The sequence below is a fragment of the Canis lupus genome, chromosome 1, assembly GCF_048164855.1.
Source record: "Canis lupus baileyi chromosome 1, mCanLup2.hap1, whole genome shotgun sequence".
NCBI lineage: Eukaryota > Metazoa > Chordata > Mammalia > Carnivora > Canidae > Canis > Canis lupus.
Window position 1 is genome coordinate 113,471,874 of NC_132838.1, and position 18,612 is coordinate 113,490,485.

General features: G+C 53.9%; 2 protein-coding genes, 1 long non-coding RNA gene and 1 other non-coding gene across 6 annotated transcripts in view; 2 read left to right on the top strand and 2 right to left on the bottom strand.

Annotated features, from left to right (window-relative positions):
* Positions 1–12,802, top strand: LOC140605096 (cytochrome P450 2F5). Its single transcript, XM_072777142.1, has 10 exons — positions 1–140; positions 1,127–1,318; positions 1,413–1,575; positions 4,284–4,433; positions 7,283–7,443; positions 7,790–7,966; positions 8,391–8,532; positions 9,387–9,574; positions 10,174–10,315; positions 11,939–12,802. Exons 2-10 carry the CDS (start codon positions 1,148–1,150, stop codon positions 12,118–12,120), a joined length of 1,476 nt encoding a protein of 491 aa, XP_072633243.1. The 5' UTR covers positions 1–140; positions 1,127–1,147; the 3' UTR covers positions 12,121–12,802.
* LOC140605117 (uncharacterized) overlaps positions 3,787–18,612 on the bottom strand; it is a 15,368-nt gene continuing 542 nt past the window's right edge. Inside the window, exons 3-8 of the long non-coding RNA XR_012007859.1 lie at positions 18,345–18,504; positions 15,854–18,189; positions 15,188–15,222; positions 9,381–11,302; positions 7,827–8,069; positions 3,787–7,497 (exon numbers count right to left, since the gene is read on the bottom strand). This is a non-coding gene — a long non-coding RNA (uncharacterized lncRNA). The remainder of the gene's footprint in view (positions 7,498–7,826; positions 8,070–9,380; positions 11,303–15,187; positions 15,223–15,853; positions 18,190–18,344; positions 18,505–18,612) is intronic.
* Positions 15,504–15,610, bottom strand: LOC140609136 (U6 spliceosomal RNA). The gene has a single exon (XR_012011085.1). It is a non-coding gene; the product is annotated as a U6 spliceosomal RNA (small nuclear RNA).
* LOC140605087 (cytochrome P450 2F2-like) overlaps positions 15,831–18,612 on the top strand; it is a 6,688-nt gene continuing 3,906 nt past the window's right edge. For 2 of the 3 annotated variants that reach the window (XM_072777111.1, XM_072777127.1), the window contains exons 1-7: positions 15,831–16,025; positions 16,580–16,742; positions 17,077–17,226; positions 17,505–17,665; positions 17,768–17,944; positions 18,030–18,171; positions 18,274–18,461. In XM_072777111.1, coding sequence (XP_072633212.1) covers positions 15,843–16,025; positions 16,580–16,742; positions 17,077–17,226; positions 17,505–17,665; positions 17,768–17,944; positions 18,030–18,171; positions 18,274–18,461 — 1,164 coding nt within the window. In that variant the 5' untranslated portion in view covers positions 15,831–15,842. The remainder of the gene's footprint in view (positions 16,026–16,579; positions 16,743–17,076; positions 17,227–17,504; positions 17,666–17,767; positions 17,945–18,029; positions 18,172–18,273; positions 18,462–18,612) is intronic. The other variant, XM_072777122.1, reaches the window with a different exon arrangement.

The window sequence follows — 18,612 nt, forward strand, 5'->3', positions numbered from 1 at the left end:
ACTGGAAAACCTAGGGGCGGGGGACAAGGGGTGTGGACAGAGATGATTTAAGAGCAGCCCCCACCCCCTAGGCATACCCAGAGCTGCAGGGCACAGATCTGGAGCAGATCACACCTCAGCTGCCCCCCAAAATTCAGCAGGTAAAGGACCTGGTGTAGGTCACAGAGGAGGATGGCTCTCAAGAGAGGGGTCACCGGCTTCATCTCTGTCGCTAAGACTGGCCGGGATCTTCCCTATCACCTCTTCCGAGGGGTCTCGAGGTCTCTGGGCCTGTCTTTCCGGGTTTTTTCCTGGCTCTCTGTTCGTTCATCTGCCACGTTTTAGAGCTCTCAGCGGGGCTGAGCACCGGCACTTCCAGGGACTGTGCTTTACCCAGCAGGTGGTATGTCTCTCTGGACTCCGATTCTTTTCCCTCCGCTTCTGCTTCTGCCTCTTTCTCTGTCTCTGTGCGTCTCTGTCTAATGTTCCATGTGCCTGTCTGTCTGTCTATCTGTGCATCTCCCTTTTCTGTCACTTTCTCCCCTTCAGTCTCAGTATAGCTCTGTCTCTCTTTCCTGTCCTTTCTCTTTCCGTGTCTGTCTTTATGTCTCCCGGGAAGTGTGTGTCTCTCTATCTCCCTCTTCTTTCTCTAGCTTTGTGTTTTCATTTGTCTGTCTCTGCCCCCTGTGTGTCTATATCTCTTATCACTGTCTCTGCATAAGTTTCGGTCTCATGATAGATGATAGATGATGATAGGCAGGCAGATAGCTAGATGGTTGGCAGACATCTATAGATACTCAGATAACTCACTTGGTTTTCCCTGTATCCCTCATTATCTCCATGTGTCTCGCTCTGTCTCTCAGTCTGTCTCCGTTCTGTTGCTGTCTCTCTTGCTGTCAATCTCTCTGTATTTTGACTGTCTCTACCTCTATTGTCTCTGTGCGCGCTCCCTCTCTCCCTCCCCACCTCCCCACTTCCCTTCCCTCATCCCCTGGCCTTTCTCCATCCCTACCTCTCTCTACCTCCTTTCTTCTCTTTGCCTGCCATCACTTCTAGGGCCTGGGGAAGGCAAGTCCCAGAAGATGTGGAGTGAGGGGGTCTCACTCTCTCCCTAATCCTACCCTCTCCTCTTCTGCCCCACCCCCAGATACCTGCAGCTGCTTTCACCATGGATGGTGTGAGCACAGCCATCTTGCTCGGGCTCCTGGCTCTCGCCTTTCTGTTCCTGATCCTCAATTCAAGGGGCAAGAGCCAGCTGCCCCCAGGCCCCAGACCCCTCCCATTCCTGGGAAACCTGCTGCAGCTTCGCTCCCAAGACATGCTGACCTCTCTCACCAAGGTGCAAGGATCTAGGCTTGGAAGAGGAGGGAGGAACTGGGGGAGGGGTCTCAGGGCCCCAAACACCCCTGTGACGTCTGTCTTCCTACCCCCAGCTGAGCAAGGAGTATGGCTCAGTGTACACAGTGCACCTGGGGCCGAGACGCGTGGTGGTCCTCAGTGGGTACCAAGCCGTGAAGGAGGCCCTTGTGGACCAAGGGGAGGATTTTAGTGGCCGTGGTGACTACCCTGTCTTTTTCAACTTCACTAAGGGCAATGGTAAGCCTGCTCCCCATCTTCTCCACCCCAACTCATTCTACACTGAGGGAAGGGACAAGGGTAGGAGAATGTCCTCCCAATTTTAGTGATACTCAGGGCTATTGGTCTCACCGATGACACCAGCTGGGTGGAGCCAGACAGCGCTAGTCTAGAGTCTGTCTGTTCCACCTTCTCCATCCCCACATCCCACCACCATCTTGAAATGCACTTCTTCTTCTTTTTTTTTTTTTTTTAAGATTTATTTGTTTATTCATGAGAGAGGCAGAGACACAGGCAGAGGGAGAAGCCGGCTCCCTGTGGGGAGCCCAATGCAGGACTCAATCCCGGATCCCGGGATCACAACCTGAGCCAAAAGCAACCACCCAAATGCTGAGCCACCCAGGCGTCCCTGAAATGCACTTCTATATCAATCCCCATCCCCATCCCCATCCAACTCCAATCCCATTCTCATTCCAATCCCTACCTCCAGCCTAACCACATGATCAAATTTCCATCTCAGTCAAGTGGCCAAATTATCTGGCCCAGCCCACGTTGCCCACCTCAACCCGGTCCTCATCAACCCTACCTCCATGTTCCCCATTCCATCTTCAATTTCATCTTTATCTGCAACACTGATTCATCTCCCTCCCTCCATTCCCATTATGAACCCTCTCCCAGTACCCACATTAAAATCTGTTATCAATCCCATCCTAACCCTTCAAACTGAACTCCACCATCACTTTTCTCTGCAGCCCTATATTCTATCTTCATCACCTATTGAAGTTTTCAGTTCCCAGTTGCATTTTCAACCCCAAACTACCATCACCAAAACCAACCCTGGCACATATCTACCCAAGCCCAAGCTCTATCTCCACCCCATCTACCATTGCTTCCCAATCTACACAACTCCATTCCCATCAGCAACCTCACTCAGTTTATCATGAGTCCCATAATCACCTCTCATCCCCCATTGTCACCCCTTTCCTGATCCAAACCCAGATCCACCCATCCAGCAACTCATATCAACCCCAAACCTCTTCTATCTCAATATCCTGTCCTCCTTAGGTTTGGAAATCACCTTGTCTTGTGGGTTTTCTTTATTTATTTACTCATGAGAGACAGAGAGAGAGAAAGAAAGAGAGAGAGAGAGAGAGAGAGAGAGGCAGAGACACAGGCAGAGGGAGAAGCAGGCTCCATGCAGGGAGCCCGATGTGGGACCTGATCCTGAGACTCCAGGATCACGCCCTGGGCCAAAGGCAGGCACTAAACTGAGCTGAGCCACCCAGGGATCCCCTCTTTCTTTTTTTAACATTAATCTTTTATTCAAAGAAAGCCATGTGACAGGGACCAATAAATGACAAAGGAGATAAAGAAAGAGTAAGTTGACAGAACGTTTCTCTGATTGGAAAGGAGATCCTGGAGACTTGTACCTTGGACTATTCTTCTCCCCCTAAAGAAGACCTAGGGCTCCCCCGTCCCCTTCACTAGATGGGTCCCAGCTGCTCCAGGATTTGGAAGTAAAGAGCTCTGGTTAAAAACAAAAATCCACCTATTGTGTATTGAATACACTTTCCACCTTCATGTCCCCTTCCTGGACTTGACCTTATGACCTCACCTGTCCAGGTACACCAAATGCAAGGAGGTGGACACAGAGCATTTGAGAAAGTCACCTTGCTACTTTCACACAGAGGACATCTGGATACATATGTTACCTGTTACTAAAAATAACTACCATCTAATTCAATACATACCACAGAGGATAAGAAACAACAGGGTTCTGCTGCTTACTGGTTGTGTAGCTTTGGATAAGTGGCTTCCCCTCTCTGACCCTGAGTCCGCTAGCATGAGAAAGTTGTTACAAATCAATGAGATAATACAGGCAATCCAAGACAATCACTGAGGTTTTTTCTTCTTTAGCATCTAGTTCTCTGCTTGCTCCAGGACAATCAGAAACAAACACATCAGAGACCTTATCCTACTGTTAGCCCCACCGCCAGACTATGGCACATACAGTGGAATGCGGGATGCCAGGGGAACTGTGGGAGCCCAGAGGAAGCACCTGAGCCAGCCAGGGAGGGAGAGCCAGCAAGAGCCTTCTGGAGAAAGGGACCTCTAAGTTGAGACCTAAAAGATGAAGATCACTAGTCAGGAGCAAAGAGTGAAGAGTGTTCTGGAAGAAGGACCAGCCTGTGCAAAGACCCTGAGTCCAGGGAAAGAAGCGAAGAGGATCTGTCTTGTTCCTGAATGAGGTCCCAATGCCTCAGTGTTTATTTCCCTTGTTTTTCTCCCTTATTTGTGCTTTCATTAATTTTTAAGCAATCACCACCAGCACCTCCAGTGTGGTAAGCCCTACACTGTGGACAATGCTAGGGACACAGTGATGACCAAGACACCCCCTTCCTCCCTCCATTCTCACCCCCACCTTCACAGCTTATGGAAGGAGATAGCCCCATGGCTAGATGGTGATAGTTCAGAAAGATCAGGTCTGTGATGAAGGAAACAGAGGCAGAGTGATCAGGACCATGGTGAGGAAGCCCAGGACCCTCTGGAAGCTCAGAGGTGGCACTTGACCCAGGCTGGAGGGTTAGGTAGGACTTCCCAGGGTGGACATAGGGGGTTGATTCCAAATTCTCAGCCTCTCTCCCAGCAGTCACCAGGAAAGGAGACTCGGATGGCAGTAGTCTTGGGGACAAGTCATCAGTTGAGTTGGCCCCTCCCTTTCTCCCCAGGGATCGCCTTCTCCAACGGGGACCGGTGGAAAGTCCTGAGGAGGTTCTCCGTCCAGATTCTGAGGAACTTCGGGATGGGGAAGAGAAGCATTGAGGAGCGGATCCTGGAGGAAGGCAGCTTCCTGCTGGCAGAGCTAAGGAAAACTGAAGGTTGGGGTCCCCGAACATAGTAGGATACCCCTAACTCACATCCATCCTCCTCAGTGGTCAGGACTGCCAGATAGCGTAGGCATGAACTCAAAACTCCTGGAGGCTCCTCACTTGGCGCGCAATAAGAGTGGTGACCCCTGCAGGTGGATCGGTTTCAGGTGCTGTGTTCCTTGATGTATAGCGACAGGATAGGTTATATGGTAGCCGCTCTGCTGTGCTGTCTCTGCAAAGTATTCTGGTTTAAAGATTTATTTATCATGAAGAGGGTGGGGGGAGAGTGGGCAGGGAGGTGCAAAGGGAGAGAATCTTCAAACGGACTCCCTATTGAGTGTGGCAATCTACCCCGCGGCTCGATCTCACTACCCTGAGATCATGACCTGACCTGAGTGGAAACCCAGAGTCCACCAGTTAACCCACTGAGCCACTCAGGTGCCCCCTCTGTGTGGTATTTTGAATGCAGTGTGTATCATTGTGGTGGGTGGTGGTGATGATGATGATGATGACACTCTTGAGAATGCACACTTGTGGGGCCCTGTGTTAAGCACACTTACATGCATAACCCCCTAAAGCCTCTGAGCGATCCTTTTTCCAGATAAGGAAACTGAGGCACAGAGAGGTCAACTAACTGGCTTGAAATAATAAAACTAGCCAGTGGAGGAGCCAAGATTTAAACCTGTGTCTTACTGACACTAAGGTCCACCCTCAACACACTAATGCCCATTTACTGAGTGCTTCCTAGATACCAGGCACTATACTAAACTCTTCATATGTATGAACACATGTCACCTCCCCCCAAAATCCTGGGAAGTTATTACAAGCAATGAACCTGAGGCCCACTTGATTAAGCATCCAACTCTTGACCTCAGCTCAGATCTTGATCTCAGGGTCATGAGCTCAAGCCCCACATTGGGCTCCATGCTGGGCTTGGAGCTTACTTAAAAAAATGAAAATAGCCAACACTTACATGGTGCCTACCATATGCCAGCATTGTTCTAAGGACTTTGTGCATACTACCTCCTTGAACAATCACCCAAACCTAAGAAGGAGATCCTCTTATAAACCCCAATTTACAGGAGAAGAAACTGAAGCAGAGAGGTAAACAGCTCTCTACCCTGATCTCCAAATCTTGCTGGCTTTGGGAGGGTGGGGGAGAAAATGTGGCCAGTGATGCTGCAGGATTAAATGATACAATATAAATAAAGGAATAGGGCAGCCCAGGTGGCTCAGTGGTTTAGCGCTGCCTTCAGCCCAGGGCCTGATCCTGGAGACCCGGGATCGAGTCCCACGTTGGGCTCCCTGCATGGAGCTTGCTTCTCCCTTTGCCTGTGTCTCTGCCTCTCAATCTCTCCCTCTCTGGGTCTCTCATGAATAAATAAATAAAATCTTAAAATAATAAATAAATAAAGGAATAATGACTGCCTAAGTTAGTTTCCAATGACTGCTATTTTTAAAAAAAAAGCTACAAACTTACTGACTTAAAGCAACACAGATTTATTCTCATATAGTTCTAGAAGTCCATAAAACTAAAATGGTTGGTAGGGCTGGCTCCTTCTGGAAGATCTAGGGGAGAATCCATTTCCTTGCTTTTTCCAGGCTCTAAGAGGCTCTCTGCATCCCTGCCTCGTGGTCCCTTCCTCCATCTTCAAAGCCAGCAACATAGCATCTTCCAAAATCTCTCCCTCTCTTCTCTCCTTCTCTCCATCACATCACCTTTCGTTACTCAGACCCTTCTGCCTCCCTTGTGATTACATTAGGCCCACTCGAATAATAATTTCCCCATCTCAAAATCCTTAACTTAATCACGTGTTCACAGGTCCTTGGAGTTGAGGACAAGGATATTGGGGGGGGGGCCATTATTCAGTCTACCACACCACCCTGATTTATACAGGCTCTGGATGAGCCAGGCCCTTAGCCAGCTACTTTCTTTTTCTTTCTTTCTTTTTCTTTCTTTCTTTCTTTCTTTCTTTCTTTCTTTCTTTCTTTCTTTCTTTTCTTTTCTTTTCTTTCTTTTCTCTCTCTCTTTTTAAAATATTTTATTAAAAAAAAAGATTTTATTTATTTATTCGTGAGAGACACAGAGAGGCAGAGGCAGGCAGAGGGAGAAGCAGGCTCCCCATGGGGAGCCTGATGCAGGACTCGATCCCAGGACCCTGGGATCACCACCACCTGAGCCGAAGGCAGATGCTCAACCACTAAGCCACCCAGGTATCCGAGCCAGCCACACTTTCCCTGACGCCTTATAACAGCTCCACGAGAAGACTGTCATCAAGCCCACTTTACAGACAGGAAAAATGAGGCTCAGAGAAGGGAAGTCAGTTCATCAGGTCCACAGTGAGACTGAGAGGCCAAGCCAAAATCCAAACTACGTCTCTCTAATTCCAGACTCAGTTTCCTGGCCCAAGCTGTCGTTATAATGGCTAACTTGTTATTTTCTGTGGTCTGTTCAGTCTTCAGATCATTGGGTGTTAGATGTTGTGTTGCTGTGCCATTACTGGGTGAGGTTGTAGTGTTATCAGGCGCTGATGGGATATTATATTGTGTTGTATGTTGCGTGCACATTGTTTGGTGTGTGCTGTGTGTCCTACAGTAAAGAACAGTCTGTTCTGTTGTTCAGTGGTGTTGTCCACCAGGACAGGATGTTGTGGGTTCTGTCCTGCCTGGCGTGTTGCCAAGTACATCTAACATGCAGTAGCACCTGGGGTGTTAGATGTTAGATGGCCGTGACCATCTGTGCTGCAAGTCACACTGTCATTGTTGGGCAGGGTGTTGTGCCCTCTAGCGCTGTTGCCGCACGGGGTCTGGTGTGTTGCCCAATGCACCCTCTGACCCACTCTGCCCCTCGCTCTCAGGCAAGCCCTTCGACCCCACGTTTGTGCTCAGCCGCTCCGTGTCCAACATCATCTGCTCGGTGATCTTCGGCAGCCGCTTTGACTACGATGATGAGCGTCTGCTCACCATTATCCGCCTCATTAATGACAACTTCCAAATCATGAGCGGCCCCTGGGGAGAGGTCAGGAGGCCTAGCTCTGGCGGGACGGAGTTGGGGGTTGGGGTTCATCTTGTCCTGGGAAAGAGGAAACAGGGGCTGGGAGACGATGTGATGGACTGTCTGGCCCCGCCCCTTCCCGTCTGGCTCCGCCCCCCGCGCCGCACCACCGGGTCCTGCCAAGCTCGGTCTCCCCACCACGTTGCCGTAGACGCCCAGAGCCCGCGTCCCACCTCGGTCTCTCCGGAACCCAGCTGACCCACAAGATCCCGCCCGTGCCTACCTGCTCCACCTGACCTCACTGGCAGCCACACGCACACACACCCCTTGCCTGATCCCCCAAACCCCTCCCACTCTCCTTCATCCCCAGTTGTACAACATCTTTCCGAGCCTCCTGGACTGGATACCTGGGCCACACCGGCGCCTTTTCCAGAACTTTGGGTGCATGAAAGACCTCATCGCCCGCAGCGTCCGCGACCACCAGGACTCCCTCGATCCCCGCTGTCCCCGGGACTTCATTGATTGTTTCCTCAACAAAATGGCACAAGTAAGCCTGGCCTGGAAGTGTCGTCTCTGGTCTGACCTGCTGCCCCCGCCTCAAACCAACGCGGATCCCGAGCTGAGCAGGTTTGAGAATGATCTCCCTGCATCTTGGGGAGTGAAGTTGAAACACTTAGCTCTGCCGGGATGGAGCCCCGGAGCCACTGGGGGCCACTGCCAATTAACAGCTCATTAAGAAGTCCTTAAGGATCTGTTAATTGTGGGCCTTGCGGCTAAGAGTGTCTCTACCCAGCCCTTCCGCGCTCCCCAGCCTCCCCGAGGAAAGAAAGTTAAACCAAGGAGGGACTGAAGTGAGACCCAGCAGGTGTCGTGCAGGGCTGTGGAAAGCGGGTCGCACAGACTCCGAGCCTGGGGTCAGCATCCGGGCGGGATCTCTCAGGGCTCAGATCCCCACTCCTCTCCCCCCGCAGGAGAAGCAGGACCCGCACAGCCACTTCCACATGGATACCCTGCTGATGACCACGCATAACCTGATCTTCGGTGGCACCGAGACCGTGGGCACCACGCTGCGCCACGCCTTCCTTGTGCTCATGAAGTACCCGAAAGTGCAAGGTGCGCGCGCCCCAAGCCTGACCCGGAGATCCTGCACCCAGCGCCGCGGGGCACACCTGCTTGGCACTCACCTACCTCTAAGCCCTGCCCACAACCAAAGAGCACGGCCCCGCCCCGCATGCCACTTAGCCCAGGCCTCCTGGGTAGCCTGAGACCCCCAGCCAAACTCCCAAGCCCACACGAAGGCCGACCCCATCCCCCCCCCCGCCCCGTGGCCCGCACAGCCTGGGGGAACCCGCACCCCGCCCTCGTGGTCTTGCTTTGCGGCCCACCTCTGACCGGGTCCACACAGCACGCATCCAGCCTCGAGCCCCGATCTCACAGTCGGCTGGAGCCTGGGCCCGAGCCTCCGCCGCAGGGCCAGCCAGGAACCGTCAGCCTGACCACCGCCCACACAGCATGGTCTGGGACCCCAGCTCCCCAAACCCAGCCTGTGGGCGGATCGTGGAACCCTGGCCTTCGGCACGGTCTATCGGAGTTCACGCCGCCTGCATCACCCCCAGTCTCCCGGGGCTTTCGCAAGCCCACGCACTCGACCCACCCTCCATCCCACCTGGTCCTTCAGCTTCCCCCGCAGCCCCATCCGGGACCTGACACCAGGCAGCCCCTAGGCCCCCCACCCCCAGCACAACCTGCCCCTAGGAGCCCTTGCACCAACCAAATTTTCGCCCTCACCTACGTCTCTCAAACCAACCCTTCCCTTCGAGGCTTCCGCTAACCATCACGGGCATCTCAGCGGCGGCGCCCCTACTGGGAAGCGCTGGCTGGACCCCCGCCCACACATGCCTCTCCCCAGCCCAGTCGAGCCCTTGGGTGCCCTTGACTGCGCTGCCCCGTCCCTCCTCCACCTGCAGCCCGCGTCCAGGAGGAGATCGACCGCGTGGTGGGACGCGCGCGGCTGCCGGCGCTGGAGGACCGAGCGGCCATGCCTTACACGGATGCGGTGATCCACGAGGTGCAGCGCTTCGCCGACGTCATCCCCATGAACTTGCCGCACCGCGTCATTCGGGACACACCCTTTCGCGGCTTCCTGCTACCCAAGGTGTGCTGGGCACCTGGCAACGGACGTCTGGGGCACTAGGAAGAGGCATCCCAGACTGGCGAATGGCATGCGCGTCTCTAGCAAGGAGGATCCCCGGCCCTAGCAATCAGTACCCCGGGCCTTAGTGATCGGCATCCCAAGCCCCTAGCAACAAACATCTGAGGCTCTTAAATCCAGAACCGCAGCCCCTTCCCAGGACCCTATTCAGTACTATAATGGACTAGATCCTGACCTGAACCCCAGACCCCTTCCTCATGACAGTTCCACTTCCCAGGTTCTCTCTCCAGCATCCCCAAGACTTCATCCTGGGGAACCCCTGTGCCTAAACACTGTTCTGAAAGAACACTCCCTATTCCCAGAAACCCCAAATCTGCTCTGACAAGAGAGGTAGCTCCCATCCCTGTCAACACAGCTTCCAGCACCCATCACTTGGGACCCCAGACAGGGACACACGTTTCCTGAATCCCCGCTGGAGTCCTATGCTCCACGCCCCATTCATTATCAAGTCCCTGGGACCTCCAGCCCTGTGGGGTGGAGATTTCAGCTTGAGAATCTCCTAGATCTTCTACCGTACTGATCCTGCCTCCCCACCCACACAGGGCACAGATATCATCACCCTTCTTAACACAGTCCACTATGACCCCAACCAGTTCCTGACGCCCCAGGAATTCAACCCCGAGCATTTTCTGGATGCCAATCAGTCTTTCAAGAAGAGCCCAGCCTTCATGCCTTTCTCAGCTGGTGAGAGCCATGGCGACAAGTCAGGGTCTTTGGGGCCCCATTCCTATCTGCATTCCTCAGTCCTAATTCCACTGTCCAAACCCTCTCGCTTCTTCATCCCACCGAATCCTCAGCTTTGGGTGTGCGGAGACATTTGTTCTCCCTCTCATCTCTGCTCCTATATAGACTGATAGATAATGGCTAAAATCCTTATGGAGGGAGGTGGGGAGGCAGGATGTTAATTCAAATTGGAAAAAAGAAAAATTCAACTTGGAAGTGGTCACCATCAGTCTCCCCACTGGGTGGCGCAGGTGAGCAGTTCTAGTTTTCCATGCCTGTGGTCTTGATCCCGCTGGGAAAAAAAAAAATCGTTCCTGTTTAACCCAGGGGCAGAAATTTTAAAAGGCGGGAGGTGGGGGTGGGGTGGGGAGATAATAAGCCACTTACCTTACTGCCTACTGTGCTCCAGGCGCTACTTTTAAGAAGAGCTATTAGAGCTATTAGTGGCTAAGAGTTTGGGTTTTCCAGCCAGACCCTAGCTCTGTCATCTCCTAGCTATAACGGCCTTGAATATGTTACTTCACCTCTATGAGCCTCAACTTCCACATCTATAAAATGGAGAATGATAAGGCCCACCTCTTGGAATTAGGATTAAATTAATGACTATCAATATAGTGCCTAGACTAACATATGACACGCAGTATGACCTACATAGCATCATATTCTCATTTCTTTACCTGTATGTACCATTCACAATTACTAAGGCACTACTATCATCTCCATTTTTTAAATTTTATTTTTCATCATCCCCATTTTATTTTTTTAAAAAGATTTTATTTGTGGGGCAGCCCGGGTGGCTCAGTGGTTTAGCGCCGCCTTCAGCCCGGGGCCTGATCCTGGCGACCTGGGATCGAGTCCCACGTAGGGCTCCCTGCATGGAGCCTGCTTCTCTCTCTGCCTGTGTCTCTGCCTCTCTCTTTCCCTGTGTCTCTCATGAATAAACAAAATCTTTAAAAAAAAAAAAAAGATTTCATTTGTTCATGAGAGACACAGAAAGAGAGAGAGGCAGAGGGAGAAGCAGGCTCCATGTAGGGAGCCCAACGTGGGACTCGATCCCAGGTCTCCAGGATCACACTCTGGGCTGAAGGTGGCGCTAAACCGCTGAACCACCCAGGCTGCCCATCATCCCCATCTTATTTTTATTTTTAAGATGTCATTTATTTATTTATTCATGATAGTCACACAGAGAGAGATAGAGAGGCAGAGACACAGGCAGAGGAAGAAGCAGGCTCCATGCAGGGAGCCCGAATGTGGGACTCGAGCCTGGGTCTCCAAGATCACGCCCTGAGCCAAAGGCAGACGCTCAACCGCTGAGCCACCCAGGCGTCCCCATCCCCATTTTAAATACTCGGAAACTGGCTTGCCCAAGATCACAGAACTAGTAACGACAGAGCTGCAATTCGAACCCATGAACTTGTCCTTGTATGGGCCAGACCCTCCTTGGGGGATTTACTTAAGCATCTTTCCCAGACCTTTAGAGGAGTGGCTCTGTGACCCAATCAGTTTTTTCCGAGAGTCCGGGACTGGAGCCGCTCACCCCATCTTTACCTGGCCGCTCCTCCGCACCCTCCCACGCCCCCGCAGGTCGCCGGCTGTGCCTGGGCGAGTCGCTGGCGCGCATGGAGCTCTTCCTCTACCTCACCGCCATCCTGCAGAGCTTCTCGCTGCAGCCGCTGGGGGCGCCCGAGGACATCGACCTGACGCCGCTCAGCTCCGGGCTCGGCAACCTCCCGCGGCCTTTCCAGCTGCGCCTGCGCACGCGCTGACCCCCGCCGCCCTTCCCGGGGAGGCCCGCCTTGTGCGGCGCTGGGTCCCCCGGCCCGTTACCCTGTGCCCCCGCCCCTCTCGCGCACACACCGCTTCCCCGCACCCGTGCCTGCCGCCCCCCGTCATGCTCCATCCCCCATCTTGACCTGCTCTGCGCCCCCAGAAGCGGAGAAACGCAAGGGGAAAGGAGGAGAGCTTGCCTCGTTCTACTGGGCGCCCTTTGGGGGGGGGGGCTATTTGTATCATTTTCTAATAAAGTGTCTTTATAAAAGATTCAAACCTAGGACGCCTGGGCGGCTCAGTGGTTGAGCGTCTGCCTTCGGCTCAGGTCGTGGTCCAGGGGTCCCGGGATCAAGTCCCACATCGGGGTCCCTGCATGGAGCCTGCTTCTCCCTCTGCTTGTGTCTCTGCCTCTGTTTTCTGTGTCTCTCATGAATAAATAAAATATTTTAAAAAATAAAAAAAAAAAGATTCAAACCTGCCTGGGCTGAATGACAGGGAGGAGGACACACACACACACCCCGGATCAGGAGAAGGGATGTCTGGCTGCAGAGAAAGGAGTCACTGTACTGATCAGTCTTACTCCCAACCTCTAGAGTGGCTAGAAATTGGGGGACATTGTTTCCTGGGGTAAGGGCTGTGAGGGCCTGATGACAGAGAAGCAGAGAAAAAGCCCAGAGGTAGACAGAATAGGTCTGCAATAGACGCAGGGTGCTGTGCAAAGATGGAGATGGAAGCAGAGAGAATGTGACAGCTGGGAGACAGCCACAGAGACTGAGAAATAACACTAATGCACAGCGCTTCCCATTCACTCCAAACACCCCCCATTTAAAGCTCCTTATAAGGAACACCTGGATGGCTCTGGCTGGGTGTCTGCCTTTGGCTCAGATCATGATCCCACAGTCCTGGGATCAAGTTCCATATTGGGCTCCCATGGCGAGTCTGCTTCTCCCTCAGCCTATGTCTCTGCCTGTGTCTCTCATGAATAAATACATAAAATTAGAAAAATAGAAATTAAAAAAGAATAAAGCTCCCTATAAGACAAAGCAGCATTACACACGTTTAGAAACTCAGAGGGCTGAAAGGACTTGGCCAAGAGCCAGCCAGGAGCAGGGCAGGGGGAGCAGGGCAAGGTTGGGAACAGAATGCAGACTCCGACACTGCCCCCGTCCACCTCACAAGTCAGAGGCGCAGAGGAAAGCAAAGGGGTACAGGGACAGAGAAATGGGGAGACAAAAGAGAAAGGAGAGACAAAGAAAGAAACAGAAATGGCCAGAGAAGGCCAAAGAGGAAGAACGATGAATGGAGAGAAGTAAGGCACTAGAAGATGGAAGACTATTCCTTTGTCTCGCACTCCCTTTGGGGTGCGGAAAGCAGTCCCAGGCACAGGGCCTCCCAACCTGGGGCTGGGCTTGTCAGCCTGACATCCTGCTGACAGCTTTTCTCAACAAACAGGTGAATAGACGAATAGGCGTCTTAAGTTCTATGGAGCCAGAGTCAGGCAGAGCAGTGGTGGCCTCCCAGCCATGGGCGGAGGCGGCCTGCGTGATCCTGCCCTAAACAGGGTCTCCCCCAGGCCATCCAGAAGCTGGGACATGCTCTGCTGAGACTTATAGGCGGTCCCCACGCCAGGCGTTGGCTCCTTAATCCCCATGCTGTTCCCACCACAGGCCAACCAGAGTCTGTTCCCGGGGCCATTGCAGGGCTGCAGGGGTGGAGAGAGAGAGGGAGAGATTCAGAGGGCCCGAGGAAGAACAATGAAGAGACAGCAAACGGGAATACATGGAAGTACAAAAAAAAAAAAAAAAAAAAAAGGAGAGAGACAGGAGAGATCCCGAAGACTAAAAACTGGGAGTGAGATAGAGAGACAAGGAGGCACTGACAAGAAGGGAGAGACAGGGGCGCCTGGGTGGTTCAGTCTGTTAAGTGTCTACCTTCAGCTCAGGTCATGATGTTGAGGTCCTGGGATCGAGCCCTGCTGGGTGCTCCCTGCTCAGCTGGGGGTGGGGGGTGGGGGTGCCTCTGCTTCCCCCTCTTCCCTCTGCACCTCCTTCTCCCCATCCCCTTGCTCACAGGCACGTACTTTTTCTCCCTCTCAAATAAATACATGAATCATTTTTTAAAAAACAACTAGGGACTCCTGGGTGGCTCAGTTGTTTGAGCATCTGCCTTCGGCTCAAGTCATGATCCCAGGATCCTGGGATCAAGCCCGTCAGGCTCTCCGCTCAGCAGGCAGTCTATTTCTCCCACTCCCTCTGCCCCTCTGCCAGCCTGCGCTGTCAAGTAAATAAATACAAATCTTAACAAAAAAGTGGGGGGGACGCCTGGGTGGCTCAAAGATTGCGTGTTTGCCTTTGACTCAGGGCATGATCCTGGGGTCCTGGGATTGAGTCCTACATCGGGCTTCCTGCGTGGCGCCTGCTTCTCCCTCTGCCTATGTCTCTGCCTCTCTGTGTGTCTCTCATGAATAAATAAATAAAATATTTTTAAAAAGAGACAGAGAGAGAGAAATGAACAAAGAAACACAGAGGAAGACACTGAAAGATGAAATAAAGATAGAGACCCTGAGAGACACTCCCAGGGACAAGGCCATTCCCTAGAAGCTGTGCAGCCCCTACCCTCTTCCCAGGTCTGGGCCCTGTGCCAGGCACCTGGCGGAAGGCTGGATCCGGCCAGGCAGGGGCCTGCAGGAGGGTGGGCCGCCTTCCTGAGCACTTTACGGGTACAGCATACACGGTTCCAAGGGCAGGGGCATGAAAGTGACAAGGGCTCAGGCAAGAGCCACCAGGAATCACGAACACAGGGCACAGGAGTGTTTCTGAAGTGTAACTGGAAGTGAGGAATGTGTTTAGGAATCAAAAGTATAGAGTACAGCATTCAGGGTGTCACAGGCCCGAAGGTGGCCAGGGGATTCATAAATGCACACCTACAGGCCAAGGATGATGGATGCAAAGGACCCAAAGGCTCAGTAGGGTGCACCTGTTGGTCAGGTGTATTGACATGGAGATACTAGTGCAACAACGACGCCAAATGGGGCAGACTGAATCAGAAAGGATGAATACCTACCATTTACTTCAAGGTGGCCGGAACTGGAGGGTGTTCTGCAGAATGAAATAAGTCAATTGGAGAAAGACAATTAGTATACAGTTTCACTCATATGTGGAATATAAGAAATGGTGAAAGGGACCTTAAGGGGGAAAAAATGGGGAAAAATTAAAGAGGAAGACAAACCACGAGAGACTTCTAACTCTAGGAAACACAAAGTTGCAGAAGGGGAGGTGGGGGGGATGGGGTGACTGGGTGACGGGCACTAAAGGGGGCACGTAATGAGATGAACCCTGCGTGTTATATATGTTGGCAAATTGAATTTATTTTTTTTTTTTTAAATATGGAACGCTTCACGAATTTGCGTGTCATCCTTGCGCAGGGGCCATGCTAATCTTCTCTGTATCGTTCCAATTTTAGTATATGTGCTGCCGAAGCGAGCACGGCAAATTGAATTTAAATAAAATATACATTTTTTTAAAAAATAGGGCAGGCTGAGCCTGGCACAAGAGTGACAGAGCTGGGGGACTGGGTGGAGACCTTGGGTTGGGGAATCTGCAAAATGAGCAGCCTGGCGACACCCACCTCTCCCACTCCCAGTATCCGCCCTGCTCCACCCAAGGACCCAAAGGGAATCAAATAAAGGCAAAGAGGGCAGGCAGGGAAGATAGAGGTCATGATGTTCACCGCGCTGCTGCTGCTGCTGCTGCTGCTCCTGCTGCTGGCCCTAGCCAGGCGGAGTTGGGGTGCCCAGGGCACTCGGACTCAGGGGGCCCTACCCCCGGGGCCGACGCCTCTCCCACTGCTTGGGAACTTGCTGCAGCTGGAGTCTCGACGCCTGGACCGTGCGCTCATGGAGGTAGCCCTGATTTTTTTGGGGGGAGGGGTCTGGAACTCCTGGTTCTCTGAATGAAGAGAGCTGAGGGCTCTGACCCCATGAGTTCTGAGGAGGGTGGAGGGGTCTGGAGGCCTGTGTCCCAGGGAAGTAGGCTAGAGGTGGAAGCTGGGAGCCTGGACATCTGCTTGAGAGAGGAGAGGACAGTGGGCCTGGCGGAATGGCCCTGGGATCCCTCCCTCCCGCCCCATCCCGCGCCCCCGCTCCCGGGTCCTGAGGGAGGAGGAGCCTAGAGTGGGAAGTCGGGTCCGCTCCCCTGGTTCAGTGGAGAGGAGAGTACCGAGGGCCCAGACGCCTAGTTCTGAGGGTGCGGAGGGCTCGGGACCTGGTGTTTAGATCCCGAGAGAAGAGGGAGCTGGGAGCCTGGACTCCTGCAGAGGAAGGAGGGAGGGAGAGAGGGAGGAAGTGGGGATCTGATCTCTCCTCCGCCAGTACTGAGGGAGCTGGGGTCGGGGCTCCGGGCTGCAGAGGGAGGTCGGGAGCCCCGACCCGCAGCGCTGAGCCCCGGCTCCGCGTAGCTCTCTGGCCGCTGGGGCCCAGTGTTCACCGTGCGGCTGGGCCCGCGCCCTGCAGTGGTGCTGTGCGGCTACTCGGCGCTGCGGGACGCACTAGTGCTGCAGGCGGACGCCTTCTCCGGCCGCGGGGCCATGGCGGTCTTCGAGCGCTTCACTCACGGAAACGGTGAGTCCCAGGCGGCGGAAGCGCTGGCCGGGACCACCCAGCTCGAGAGATAAGGGGCGGGGCCGGGAGGGGCGGGGCCTAATGAGGCGGCCAATGAGGGCAAAGAGCGAGAGGCGGGGCGGAGCTAAAGCGTAGGGGCCGAATTGGGGTGGGGGCGGAAGGAGACCTGCAGGGGTGAGGCCGAGGTGCGGGTAGGGCCGCGAAGGCTGGGGTTGCAACCAACGAGTCTGGAAAGCAGTAGAGGGGTTGCGAGGAAGCCGGCCCCCCAACTGGACGCTTCCCGGATGGGGCGTGGCCCACCCCGCGGCCCGCCCCTCCCCTGCCCCACCCCCAGGCATCGTGTTTTCCAACGGGCTGCGCTGGCGGACGCTGCGCAATTTTGCTCTGGGAGCACTTAAGGAGTTCGGACTGGGAACGCGGACCATAGAGGAGCGCATCCTGGAGGAGGCGGCTTGTCTGCTTGGCGAATTTCAAGCCACCACTGGTGCGGCCTGGTCGGAAAAGGAGTGGGGACTTTTGTGGATGTGGCCGATGATCAAGAAGGGGCAGGGTGGGGCGCCTGGCTGGTTCAGTCAGTGGAGCAAGCGACTCTCCATCAGGATTGTAGGTTCGAGCCCCGGGCTTGGTATAGAGATCACTTAAAAATAAAATCTTTCAAATCTTAATAAGTGGGGAGTTGGGGCGCGGGGCACAGGGAGGTATTTGCTTTCTTGGCATTTGCCAAACCACAGCGTTAAGATCCCGTGCTGTTCCCACCCCCAGGAGCACCGTTCGACCCCCGGCGGCTACTAGGTAATGCTGTATCTAACGTTATCTGTTCCGTGGTCTTTGGGAACCGCTATGGCTATGAGGACCCAGAGTTCCAGAGACTCCTGGACCTCTTCAATGACAACTTCCGCATCATGAGTTCCAGATGGGGCGAGGTGAGAGGGCGAGCCCCAGGCCCTCCCTCCTGTGCCCGACCTATGCCAAACCCAGAGTACATAGACCTACCGACCTTGGATCATTAGGTCGTGTCCCCCTAGATGTACAACGTTTTCCCCACCCTCCTTGACTGGCTCCCGGGCCCACACCACCGAATCTTTCAAAACTTCACGGAACTTCGTGTCTTCATCTCTGAGCAAATCCAGCGGCACCAGCAGACGCGACAGCCTGGGAAGCCCCGCGATTTCATCGACTGTTTCCTCGATCAGATGGATAAGGTTCAGGCCCCTGCGACCCTAAACTCTACCCATGCTGCCCACCAGGAGGAGCCCGGCATGCCACAGCACCCATCTCTGTCCACAGGAGCAGAATGACCCTGAGAGCCATTTCCAGGAAGAGACGCTGGTAATGACGACGCACAACCTTTTCTTCGGTGGCACAGAGACCACGAGCACCACTCTGCGCTACGGGCTCCTCATTCTGCTTAAGTACCCAGAGGTGGCAGGTCGGTGAGCTGGAAAGCCTGCGGTTAAGGGGTGAGGGGGCTGGCGTTTGGGGGTGGCTGGGGGCCAGGGCCCACCCAGCTCACACCCTCTGCCCACCCCAGCCAAAGTGCAGGCGGAGCTGGATGCTGTGGTAGGTCAGTCGCGCACCCCAAGGCTGGGGGACCGTGAGCACCTGCCCTACACCAACGCTGTGCTGCATGAGATTCAGCGCTTCATCAGTGTGCTGCCATTGGGGCTGCCACGTGCCCTCACGCGTGACACCCACCTGCATGGCTACTTCCTGCCCAAGGTGCCTACTCAGCATGGGGATTCTGCGGGGGGCTGGGGAGCACCTATAATTGAAATTGTCAGCTCTGAGCATGTGCAATGTTAAGTCACAACCGTGGGAGCAGGAGAGAAGGCCCACCTTCCCATGGCTTTTAAATGGGGGCTTGGGTGGA